The 13,532-nt window shown below is 37.9% G+C and overlaps 1 protein-coding gene and 1 long non-coding RNA gene across 3 annotated transcripts in view; both read right to left on the bottom strand.

The window, feature by feature from the left end:
* The window catches only part of LOC116720298 (voltage-dependent T-type calcium channel subunit alpha-1I-like), a 209,908-nt gene that overhangs the window by 17,392 nt on the left and 178,984 nt on the right, over positions 1–13,532 (bottom strand). For both annotated transcript variants that reach the window (XM_032563460.1, XM_032563461.1), the window contains 4 exons: positions 12,078–12,148; positions 4,229–4,307; positions 3,957–4,078; positions 2,769–3,203 (listed from right to left, as the gene is read on the bottom strand). In XM_032563460.1, the coding sequence (XP_032419351.1) occupies positions 2,769–3,203; positions 3,957–4,078; positions 4,229–4,307; positions 12,078–12,148 (707 nt within the window). The remainder of the gene's footprint in view (positions 1–2,768; positions 3,204–3,956; positions 4,079–4,228; positions 4,308–12,077; positions 12,149–13,532) is intronic.
* LOC116720299 (uncharacterized) lies at positions 4,848–6,598 on the bottom strand. Its single transcript, XR_004339370.1, has 3 exons — positions 6,504–6,598; positions 5,353–5,357; positions 4,848–4,860 (listed from the first exon to the last, which is right to left on the bottom strand). It is a non-coding gene; the product is annotated as an uncharacterized LOC116720299 (long non-coding RNA).

Below are 13,532 nucleotides of genomic sequence, written 5' to 3'. Positions count from 1 at the left end.
GCCAGGATTACTTAAAGCAGGCAGGACGAGCATTTCCACATAATTAAGTAGATAAAGTCAAACTCTGTTTAAAGCCACAAAAAGAATCCCAACCTCTGCAGTTGATGTCACAGATCTCAACTCTGATTTTGTTCATTAAATTTTTTTTTCATTATCTTTTATTCACTTTGACAGCTCTTATTAAAATAATCGTCACCTGCTGGTTTTAACAAAAAAAAAAAAAAAAACCTCCAGAGTCATTGTTCTGTTTCTGTCCATCATCAAATAAGACAATCAAACAAAAGATAGGAGCAGCTGGCAGTTGAAGCCTTTCATCCAGACAATGTGGTGACGAAATTAAACTTCTTGCGAGATTTAGTTTGTTAACAAAAGTACTTTTGAAAAAGAAGCTAAGTTTTTTTTAATTATCATTTTCAATGTGAGTTTAAGTCACAGCTGGCACTTAAATAACAAGATGCACAAAGATATCGGTTCATATTTCAATGTCACTTCAAATGATCGGTTACTTAACACGACTATGAAATAACTGGATCCCTGTTGATTACAGAAGAACTGATAAAACGGCAGATGAGTGGAATCAGACAACTTTCCCCTCGATTCTGAACTTTGATCTGAACAGCTGACAAAAATGTGAATGTAGGAATTAGAGGCGGAGTCTGATTCCTATTTATTTTTTTGAAATGTGGGAGGAAATTAGTCGGGACTTGAAACCTGACAGTTCACAGCTTCGTGAGCTCTGACCAGTGTCTGAGCAATCCCAAAATCAAAATCTAGCCTCACTTCAGCCAGTGAACGCACCATAAATAAGAACTATCAGTTTGTGGTAACAACACTTTTCAGTGTTGATGCTGTTACTAAGTGAGAAATGTAATCCTTACAATTATCTATTTTTATTATCAGGATGGTGTCCAAAAATTCATTGCCACTTATTTGACTTTCAGCACACACCAACATTGTCTCTTTATAATAAAAATAAAATTTTCTCTCACACACGGAGAGAAGCCACCTCCATTTCTAACATGGATAATTAATTATGAATCGTCACAGAAGTAAGGCTTGAAATGAAAAATCAATGCTTACTTTATATCTTCCTATAATAGAGCTCTTAAGGAGACATTATATTCAACAAAAACTGAAATAGACGGTTTAAAGCTTTACAGACTCCAGGGATAAGAAATCAACCACAAAATTCAGATAATTTAATCTCTCATTTTTAAGCAGAGTTCTCTTTCGGTACATTCAGAACTTTTATGCACTCTTTTCTTTTCCTACTCATTCATCTACTTCAACAATTCCTCCATCCCCCCTTTTTGTCCTCGAATGCAGAGCTTTGCTTCCTTCTTTTTCCTGTTTTCACTCCTTCCCGTTTATTTCCACACGGACTTTTTCGGTACATTTACTTCCTTCATTTCGAATTTGCTCACAACCTTCTCAAAGCGCCTCTTCCCATTTTGCAGAAGGCTTATAATTTTACACTAGTGCGATTATGATATCATGAATCAGGCGGCTGAGGAATGAAAGTCAACATAGGCGGAGCGTTCGCTGGTGGTATTTTTAGAATAACGGAGACAGCCGCTATTTAATATCCTGGTAAATCTGTGAGCTGGGTTCCTCTGTGTGACTTCCAGTATCGCCTTGTGTCTTCATGTTGTATTTGCTCAAGTAGGTCATATGCATTTCATATCAACATAAGCAACTCTGGCTGCATTATTACCAAAAAGCCTGTCAACTGGTGTTGTGAGAGAAGTTAATAAAGTCTAGAAATGATCATAACAGAAAAAGAATAATCCAATCAGAAATTGCACAGTTAACCTATTTAAAGCTGCAGTATTTAACTTTTACAAAATATGTTTATTTTACATATTTGTTCAAACTGTTACCGTGTCGTGACAGTACGCTTTGAGTCGGATAATCTGTGAAAAGCTCAATCCTCCTCCCTGTGTTAGTATTGCCATCTGAAGAACTGCAGCGCTCCCCACCATAAACAACCAATCAGAGCCAGGAGGAGTGGCTTAGCACTGCCAATCATGGTCGTGTACGGGCTGCTAAATGTGCAAATGGGGTAAATTACCAAACCGGAAAAACTGTTTATCCACAGACAGCAGTAGACATGCTAACTAGTGTTAGCACTCATGTCAGACTTTGCTGTGGCAAACCAGCTGTAGCGTAGGGGAAGGTTGTGAGCAGTGCATGCACTAGGATGATTGACAGTGCTATGACCCTCCTATTGGCTCTTATTGGTTGTTTCTATTTAGCACTGGGTGAAGGCAGAGGAGCTTGAATTTTTTCACAGATCATCTGTCTCATACTTTACTGTCATGACTTAGTGATAGGTCTAACAAATATGTAAAAAAATGTATTTTCTTTTTCATAAAAGTAACATATGGCAGATTTAAGCTCTACTGCACAAACCAAAATCATCATTCTCTATTTTTTAATTCTATTGCATCCTATGAAGTATTCTATTGAAATTTAACAAAAATGCAACTGTATTACTATCATGACCACCTATTCCATAAAAACAGAACACAAACACATCGGGACGGATTCTATGAGCCACAAGTTGAAGAAAAACTGAAAAAGTTCCATATGTTTTCCTCTGATCATCTAAATGCAAATGTTAAGGAGAGATGTGATCAAAGTTAATGTATTCTAAACTGCATGATTGCAAAGTGGTTAAGCTGAGCTTCTCCTTAAAGAGCTCCAATCAGCATGTTTAAAGTAAAAGTGTAGCGATCGTTTTCTTGATTGCCTGATATTCCACTTACTTGAGATGGCGAGTAGAGCCGACATCGCGGGTGGGCGTGTCCGTCGTGAGCAGAGCCGCCGCCTCCTCCTCCTCCCGCTCCGTCTTGAAGTGGCGCCGTTACTCCGCCGCCCAGACTCCCGACCGCACCCCCCAGACCTGCCGCGGCTGCGGCCCCGCCTGTCGCCCCGGCGATGGCGCCGATGTTTCCCATCATGCAGCAGAGGCCCCCCTGAGCCAGCTCCAGTTCAATTTCCGCGTCCATCTCCGCGTCCTCCTGCGCCTCCTTGTTGGAGTCGTCCAAGTGCTTCATGAGCACGGCGACGACCACGTTTATCAGGACGAACTGAGCCGTGAGCACGAACGACACGAAGTACAGCGGGGAGATGAACTGCAGCCCGGCGTGGCAGCCGTAGTCGGTGCCGGGGAGATGTTGTGGGCACTCTCTCAGAGTGTCCTAACAACGAGAGAGAAATGAAGAAACCAACAGGACATGTGGAAAGTTGGTTTAGACACCTAATCATTTACAAAGAATGACTGCAGAACTGGAAATACTTAAAACTTAGGAAACATTTTTATGATTTTACGTACATTTTAAGTACTTGCGTGGATTGGCAATTTTAGTTCTACTTGCTTCTGCCTCACTAAATGCTTCTTAAAGGAGCGGTATTATATACATTCCAAGCACATAGAGCCATTTTCATTACAATTAAGTAACCATGCTACCTTCACTTATAATAAAAATGCCATATATGTCTAATATGATTTATAAAAAATTGACTTTGCAACTTAAGGCTGTGAAATTGGGCCTCTGTCTCTTTAAGAACCAATTGCTCTTTCTGACACTTCAGTACATCATCACAATATTCCTCTATTAAATGTTAAATTTTTTTATTTTTTTACAAGCGTTTCATTGAGAAGTAGTTCATATAATACTGTAAGCTCAGTTCCAGCAGGTGTTTGTTAATTGCTGCTGACAAAGTCTGAAGGAACTGAGAGGAGGAGATTAAGGGATTCCCCATAAATGCATGTAACAATCAAAGCAACAGACCAGGTATGTTTTTGTTGAGGGAATAACATTATAACATGACGTAAAGCTCAAAAAAGTTGATTTTATATGAAACTGCCCCTTTAAGAAAATATTCAGAATTTCACTCATCTTTTCCTTAAAATTTTGAGGTTTTAACTAAACTTTTACCAAAACTCCTACCTTCATAATGCCATTCCAGTTGTCACCTGTTGATACTTGGAAGAGTGTAAGAAAGGCCATCCCAAAGTTTTCAAATGTGGCGTGGCGGCTCATTCCCTCACAAGGGTAGTCGGCGTTACACACTAGAAGAGATACAGGATGAGAAGAAAAAAAAAAGAAGAAAAGATCAGTTGGGGCTCTCATAAGATCATGTGGAGTTATATCACAGAGAACTTCAACATAAAAAGTACTTTTTTTGCATTTTGTGCAGAAATATTAACTCAAGCACATACCGAGCTCGCCAAAAAGCTCCACTCCAAGAGCAGCGTAGATGAAAAACAGCAACATGAAGAGCAAGCCTAGATTTCCCACCTGAAGCACAAAACGTATCGTACATCATATTGTCATCTCGGCTAAACCAGGCTGAACTTTAAATAATAGACTGTGAATGCCAAAGTTTGATATTCATGATCCTTACATCTAGAAATATGTATTTTCTTACCAGTCATACAGAAACATCTTACTTTATTTCAGTGTTTGCTTAAATATTTATGCTAAAAGGGCTGCGTTTTCCAGTCACATGCTATCATTTTATGGTACAATCAAGTAACTATGTTACCTTCAGAATGCTGCATATGACGTAAAACAAATTTGACTTTGTAATTCAATGGCTTGAAAATGGGCCTCTGTCTCTTTAAGAAACTTCTGCTCTTTCTAAGACTGCGCCTTCAGGAAGTCATCACAGCATGGCTCCTCTATTAGCCCTTTAACATTGTTTTTCGCGGGGCGTGCTGTGGTGGCGCAGGGGGTTAGCACGCCCCACGTTTGGAGGCCTTAGTCCTCGACGCGGACGTCGCGGGTTCGACTCCTGGTCCCGACGACCTTTGCCGCATGTCTTCCCCCCTCTCCTCACCTTCCTTCCTGTCTGCCTACTGTAGAAAAAATACGAGCCACTAGCGCCGCAAAAACCCTTCGGAGAAAAAAAAAAACATTGTTTTTTGCAGCTCATATAACGAGCTCACCTGATGTGCTCTTCCACCAGGTGTTTGCTATTTACTCCTGGCTAGTCTAAAGGAGCTGGGTGGGAGAGGGCTGCTCTGTGAGGCAGAAGCTTAGAAGCTTGGAAACTGCAGCTCTGAGGAGGAGCTTTGTCTTTAAGGCGGGGCTAGGTCCACCAACGTGTTTTGCACAGCTGAATGGTTGCCATGGAGATTAAAGGATTTCTCAAACATGCATGAAAGAATGAGGACAACAATCCAGGTATGTTTTTGATGAGGGAATAACATTATAACACAATGTAAAGTTAAAAAAAGTCATTTTTACATAATACTGCCACTTTAACACTCTTTACACATTTTTAAGTCATTATTATAATTACTATAATCATAATTATTTTTTATCCACATGGATAAAGCACCAGCACTGGATATATAAACAAACTAAACTTTATTTGCTTCAATTTATTCACTATTAAGCTTATTATCATACTCCTAAATCAGGGGTCGGCAACCAATGGCTCCGGAGCCACGTGTGGCTCTTTCATCCTTCTGTTGTGGCTCCCAGTGACTTCGGGAAATAGAATATTTTATTAAAATTAAATCATTAAAAAATTATAAATTAAAATCATTTTAAAATAAATTTCTAAATCTGAAGATTATGCTAAACTTGTAACATTAAAACAAAAGTTTTGAACATTTTTAGCACCCAAATTTTCCATCATAATACTGGTTTACTTGTAATAATACTTACACTTACATTTGTGGGAATGCTTGCAAGTAAAACAAGTAACTGTAACTTTGGTATCAAATAATTAGAATCATGGATTATTATCGGTTTCTTTTCAGAAAACATCTGTAATAACTCACATTAAGATTATAATAAGAGTAATTAATAAGTTATGGTTATAAAATTATAAATGAATGCTAAATCAGAGAAGCTAAAGAAGTTATAAATGTGATTTTGACATTGAACTTGAAATGGTGTAAAATGTGTAACTGCAATTAAACATCACTGATATGTTGGAGGTAGATGGTAGGTGAAAGGTGAAAGGTTAAGGGAAAAAGAGGAACTAACAGGAGAGCAGAGATGATCAACGCCTTATTTGGAAACAGGTTGTTGAACAACTTAAATGTTTCAAAGAAAAGGTTGTGCAGGCAATGGACGTAGGAGGACCATTGGGCAACCCTGAGACATTAGCACAGACATCAGGACATAATGTCTGTAAAACAGTGATGGATATGAGATCATCTGTCTAAGCAGACAGCCAATGAAACAAGCACAGCAACAGTGCTAGCCAATGCAAACGCACCAAAATGGTGGATAAACCCTATAAAAGGTGGGTGCAAAAGAGGAATCTTTGGTTGGATCCTCCAGGCAGCTTCGAGCCAAGATCGAGATGGACAAAGAACTCTGCAGCTGAAGAAGAGCTGGGACCACAGGGCCGAAGACTGTCCTGCGCATGGGGACCAAGCCGTCAGGCCCACAACCTGTGGCTTTGAATCTCACTTCTCTCATCAGCTGGGTTCAGACCCCAAAGACAAAGATGAAGACAAAGGCAAAGACAAGCACCCAAGTCCTGTGTGACCTCACCATCCATGCGGAGAAGAAGCTCATCAGACCTACAGAGATCCCGGCCTTCATCGATCAACATCATCTTGAGCCTGATCATCAAAATGGAATAAATCGATAATTGTGACAGAATAAAGAAAAGGTTTGGAGTTGATTGATACACGGACAGATGAGATTCCCCGAGTTAATCCAGAGTTAATCCCTTTACCATCATTAGTTTGTCGTGTTTTTAATAATAAAAACTTGTTAATAGTAAAAACTGTTTGGTGCAAAACACTGATTGAAAATCGATTTTTTTTTTACTGCATGTTTATGTCTGTTAAGGCTAAGATGGAGCGGCACTGAAAGCAGCTCTTTAAACCATTCAGACTATGAACACAACAGAGACACAATCAAACCTGTCAGATGATTTATTACCCGCGATAATAACTCAGAAATAGTCCAAATTAGGATGTGTTTTAATTTCTTTCCTACTTACGGAAGGTTTCTGTTTATATCGTAGGTTTGTGGTGCCTTTCTATCCTAAAGAAAGATATAAAACTTCAGATATTTCACAAAAACATACTAACATTCATGGAAAAACCTCACATAACCTTATATTAAAGCAGAAAGTACGGCGCCCACCGTAAGAAAGGCTTGCAGTGTTCAATTAGCTGCATAACTGACCCGTACGGTATTGCGAGGCAACGCAAAAGTTTTGCGAGGTAACGCAAAAGAAAAAAATTCCCCATGTCCCCTAGAGGGCTCCGTACCGTACTACGGGACACAGAAGCAGACTGCGCATTTTTTGGTTTGCTTGGTTCGTTCAGTACCGGTGGATAATATTTGGATACGTTTTGATTTTTATCTCCTGAATAAGAGGAGGACAGGTGACTGCATTCTGTTTCTATGTTTCCTTCAGTGCGGGCTGGGTAAGTTTCGATTTTTATTTCTTAAATACAAAGACCCAAATAGACAGAGGGTATTTTGTTTGAAATTGAGCATCAACAAGTGTAAAATGCGTTTTGTTACATGCAGAAATAAAATTTTGTGTTCTCTGCAGCAGTTCGTTGATTTCATAAACGCAACATGGTATCGATTTTTGTACATAGCATATACTGTAGGTTTTATACATATGACGTCCAAATGGGTTGTGGCTCCAAGTGCTTTCTTTTTATTGGGAGGCGGTCCCAAATGGCTCTTTGAATAGAAAAGGTTGCCGACCCCTGTCCTAAATAAAAAAAATTAAATAAAAATAAGCATGTTTCATAAGATCCAAAGTAAATGCTAACAATCTAAGTACAGGCTTATTATGTAGGCAGTCACACACTGGTGTGTCAAGGCAAATCACTTTACTTCACAGAGAAATAAATTGCCTGGAAATCCATCCTTGTAAGGTTACTTAGCATTTCCACGGGGAGATATGCAAAGCAAATGGATAAGGAACCCCCACTGGGGTGCTGTAGCGGGCGCTAGCAGCACACCATTAGCTAAGTCGCTTCACAGAGAAGCCGGTGGGGTGCTTCTGAATAATATGTATCTGTGCTAATCTTTGAGGCAGGAAAATAAAGTGATTGTCGATGAGGAAACAATAACATGTACAGTCGTCACTCAAGGAAAAGATGAAAGAGAACCGTCGCAGGAAGTGAAGATGAAAGTAGCGCTAAGCTGTGTTCACGGAAAGCCCATAGCAGTTTGAGGCAAGTAACTCAAACCAGTGTGATCCCTTTCGCTCCTTTGGGAAGAGAATGAAAACAAACCACAGTGCCGTAAAACTGCTTAAGACCGATAAAGCATAAAAGCCAGTGAGTGACGAGCTTAAGGTACAAAAGCAAACAGCTTCTTTCTGTTGCTAGCACGCCTACACTGGTCAGCTTTTTCTTTGAGCATACTTTTTTAATTATGCGCCTACAGTGTCCCAACTGTATAGAAATCTAAGCAAAACACAAATAAGACTCTTGCATTTATAATGGGAACATGGTTTTACACATTGTTATAATGTTTTCAACTATAATTTACTTTAAAATTGGGGGGGGATTTACTAACAGCTACAAAGTAGTTGATTTTCTATGTCTCTCAGTTAAAAGTTTACATCTGTTTGATAGATATTACAAAAATATCACATAATCTGGCATCTCACAAATCAAGATGATACTTTACTGTATGTGCCTGGAAAATACATGATACTGCCTCTTTAAAAACTACAACTAAAGTTAGTGTGTGCTTCTGATCAAGTCTATCAAAATAGAGGTAATAGATTTCAGAACTGATAATCATTGTTGATTTCTGCTGCAATTGATGCTTTTTGATAAGTAATACAAACAATAAGGTCATGTTATATAATCACAATTAATACATTTGAATGTTGATGTTTGTTTATTTCAGCAACTCAATTTACTGAGTGAAACATTGTGTAGATTAATTACACACAGATTGAGGTTTTCCAGCCTTTATTTCTGTTAAATATTATATCTCTTTGTTTACAGGTGATGAAAGCACAACTTTAAGATTATATTACTACATCATATCAATACCATTTCTAAAACAGAAATAATAAGTATTTTCAGAACATATTCTAATCTGACAAACAAGCCTTGTTCAACCCATATTCAGCATTCTGACTTATTGAATACAGAAAACTGTTGTGTTAGTATCATAATGCTGTGAAACTGATTTTTTTAAACAAAATTTACTATGACTTGAGATTTCATATATATGCCCAGTTGTGATGTTTTTAAGAAAAAAAACAATGGGAACATGTAATTTATCCTTATTGAAGAATACTGGATTAACTGACTTTAATCCAGTCGGTAGTAAGCCATGTCTCCAATATTGACTTTAAGTCAATATTCTTTCTTCTTTTACTATACGTAATTTCAGTTGATAGGTCAGCTATATTAAAGGTAAATCTCTGTAATGTATTTTATTTTACTTTACTTTTTTATTTTTGCGATGCCCTGTGTTTGCAATTCCTTCTGGTTCCACCTTCTGTCACACAAAATGAGGAACATAATGAAAGGAGAGCAAGCAAACACGTTGGACAAGAAGTATTTTTGTGGAAATTTACCTTAACACATTAGAGAAAGGCTGCTGTTAAAATGATATACTAATAATCAGAAAAAAAAAACTTTGAAAGAGAAAATTTGGTGAACACCTGAGTCCATTAGTGGCATCCTCCATAAAGAGCTGTTTCAAGGAGAAACAACTCCAGTTCCATTAGGCATTTTTAATGCATTCAAAAACCAAAAAAAAAAGCATAAATACATGGCTCCACAATGTTTGAGAAAGGAGACAAAGGACCAAATGTAAGTTTTATGTTATCTGCAGAAAAGCTGATCACACTTCAGAGAGACACAGAGAAAGAATAATGACATGTCCTCCTATTTTGCCATTATTAGAAGAAAAGAAGTCATTTTTTTTAAACACTTGGTTTTGGGAGTTTATATTCCCATTTTGAAAATTTGATTTAATTTATCTCTGCAGGCATCTTTTCAACATACTAGTCCCCTCATTACCACGAAGAAAAAAAATAGCATTTTGATCGGCAGCTATGATGGAGCACCTGCTGTTTTTTGTCTTCATCACCTTCTGCACTCCAAGGGTATTAGTGGCACTTCTGGGGAAGCAATTTTAATAAATAGGCATCTGTTTTTCCTAATTATCACAACAGTTTTGTATCCAGGCAAGATCTCATTACAAAAGTACTTGGATTAAAAAAAAGTAGTGCCAGTTTGAAAAGCAAGGAATAACTACGAATCACTTATTCTCTACTAATAATCAAAACTCTTGATATCTATAATTTTGTTCGATTGTAAAGTGGAGTAGCATAGTGTCACATATTGACAATTACCCATCTGTTATACTACTGTTTTGTTTCTTTCTTGTTTTTTTTTACATTTATTAGCAGATAATAGCAAATATAGGTTTAAAATAAACTTAACTTCATTGTACCAACATGTTTCATGCTGTATTATGAAGGTTTAGAGATTCCAAATCTCCCGAGTTTATATTGATCATCTTTTGAGAGATACATACTTATATAATTTCCTATCAGAAACACATTTCTAGGTCTTTGCAAATTTTGGGAAGAACTCGGAATTTCTAAAATATACATCATGTGCAGTTTTTTTTTTTTTTCGTCAATCAACCAAGTATTCAGATCCCTTCCCCAAAAACACTGACATATTAACCAGGGAGTTAGACCACTGAGGCTCCATTCAGGAGTCAATTCTTCACACGCACCATCCACCTTTTCATATATGACTCACATTTCTGTACGCACCGTTACATTTGAAGATACTTGATAAACACATACAGCTGAATCCTGGGTGCTCTCTCACTATTAGATGTAAAGTGAGACCGAGCTCGTCACTCTGTTATTACTTAATCTGTTGTGAAAGACGATAATGCTAAGAGCGCTTCATAAATTGATGATGACTTGGAAACGGAACGAAGCTTTTCCCGATACACAGAGAAACGCCCCAGAGACAGCAGAGAACACAGATGGTGTGAAGGATTAATGCAAATGAAAAAGATTAAATGATTCAAATAAATAAAAAAGGAAGATCTGTTGAAAAAGATTTTAGATTTTTTTTTTTAAATAACCTATTTAAAGGGGCAGCATTATGTGTTTTCAGCCACACAGAATCACTTTATAGCACAAACAAGTAACTATGTTGCCTTAAGTTGTTATAAAAATGCTGTATTTAAATCAGATATGACTTCAAAGAAATTTGACTTTGTAATTTAACGCATTGAAATTAGGCGTCTATTAGGCCTCAGTGTGCATCACTGAGGATGTCTCTTTAATAAAGTCCTGCTCTTTCCAACACTCCACTTTCACAACATGGCTCCTTTATTAACCCTTTAACAACGTTTTACCAGTGCTGCACAGAATAGCAGCCCGTATAATGAGTTCAGTATATGCACAGTGTTTGCTAATTGCTGCTGGCTAGTCTGAAGGAGCTGGAGTTGCATTTTCAAGATGACGACAATGACGTCAAGGTCAATTGAGCATAATACTGTCCCTTTAAGCAGGTATGTTTACTCTCTCGCCAGCTGTGGTTTTGTGATTCTTCCACCTTTTTTCATATTTTATGTGAACACCCCTTTGTTGAAGCTGAAAGTCAGCACTGGAAACCAATGTTCAATAAAACTCTAACCTTACACGTCTCAGTGACGCTAACAGGACTAAAATCCAGCTATTGTTCACATACTTTCACACTTAACAGCACATGAAAATGAAGGAAATGCTTGAGTGCCGAGTCTTTGTGTACTGAAGGAGCACAAAATCTTCAGCTGCTCTTGTCTCATTAATAGCTGTGGGAATAAAACCCTTAACTTTGTGCTACTAGAGTTCCTTTATTTCCCCAAAATTCAGATAAAAAGGCCTGAGACAGATTTTTATGGCATTAGGGAGAAGAACTTTGCCATAACCTGACTTCCTGAAAGTCAGTAATTCTCTGGGACCAGTCACAGTTTCTGGTCGTTTATCATTTAGCAAATGTTAATTAACTCCTAGGTGTCCTCGCAATAAGCTAAGGGAAGATACTGTGAGCGGTGTGTGTGTGTGTGTGTGTGTGTGATGAGACATACCTGAGGAAGAGCCTGGACCACTGTGTCCAGCAAGGCCCTCATGCCGGTTGCCATTTTCAGTAATTTCAGCACTGGGAAGAGATGGCAGACGATAAGAGAAGTTTGGCCGCAGGACAAATCATCCAATTTTAGTAGATTTTTGAAACGCTACGGACAAGCTTAAAAGGCAAAGGAGTTCAGGTATCGAAAAAAAAAAAACCCCCGGTGAAACAGAAAACTAGAAAAAAAAAGTCCTGCCTGATATAGAGGTGAGTAATCAAGATACATTAGAGATAGACAGGGAACATGAGAGAGAGAAATGATCAATAGAGGGGGAATGTGTTTCTGGACGCCACACAGGAGACCCTCCGCTGTTCCCAGGCGTCCAATTTCTGAAGGAACACAGACGCTGCCGGGGAGAAATCCACATGTGCATCACTGAGGATGTGTACTGCTTCACAGATAGCAGGAATATGGACGCGTGTTTACAAAGATAAATATTCTATTGCTAAAGTTTTTATAGAAATGGAAAATGTTTTATGATTCTAATTCAAACATAAAGACAGATTATTTTATTTGTTTAAAAATGCATATCTTTCTACAAAGACTGTAGTCATGAAGTGCAGTTTTCTAAAATATTTTACTTTTACAAAAGATTTCATGCTGTTCCTTGGAACTAACGAACGAAAATAATAGATGTACACGGTAGCACTTAATATCCGTTAAACAGCCGCTATATAGCATAAGCATTCATTAAACTCAATGATAAGAGAAACATATAATTTTTAAAATTAATTACTTAAAAGTGAAACGTATTAGCACTAGATGTCAATAAGAGATAGAATTATTATGTTTTGTTATCACTCTTACATTAGTAGTTTTATATTACTAGTTTGTTTTTCATTTAAAGGTTTTAGTGTTCTCATCCTAGAGAGAAAGAACTTGATAAAATGTGTAAAGACATAACTGGCCTTTCCCTTAACCTCAAGCATGTTTTTACAGGTGGTGTCTTATCTTCTAGGAATTCTCCTTAGTTGTTGTGAAACTGCCTGTGTGCAGAATTTAGTTTCTGTGTTCCCCCTCCCCGCTGTCAAGATAAAATGTTGCTTTCACTCTCCCACATTCCATTCTTGTCTTGTCTTTTTGCTAATAAAAGACAAGCTTCTGCAGTAGGATGGCAGAACGCACGGTGAACAGCTGGCAGAAGCCAGCCTGGCAGAAATGCCAGGTTTACTGTGCCTTCTCCTGTTGCAAAAGCTTGGTTGAAAAACTATAACATTGTCTGTGGTTCTTTTTATAAAGGTTGAGAAAATACCTATCATTAGGATTTGGAAAAGCTAAGCTATGTGGATTGATGCTAGCCTGATGAAACACAGCTCCCTTGTTCTACGCCTCACTTCATCCACTTGGACCCTCCAACATTGAGAAACGTTCGTTTCCTGCAGGCGTGGACTCTGTTGAAGTTTTAAATTTTAC

The sequence above is a fragment of the Xiphophorus hellerii genome, chromosome 5 (genome assembly GCF_003331165.1).
Source record: "Xiphophorus hellerii strain 12219 chromosome 5, Xiphophorus_hellerii-4.1, whole genome shotgun sequence".
NCBI classification, from domain to species: Eukaryota; Metazoa; Chordata; class Actinopteri; order Cyprinodontiformes; family Poeciliidae; genus Xiphophorus; species Xiphophorus hellerii.
Note: the sequence above shows the minus strand (reverse complement) of the source record. Positions and strands in the feature narration are given on the sequence as shown.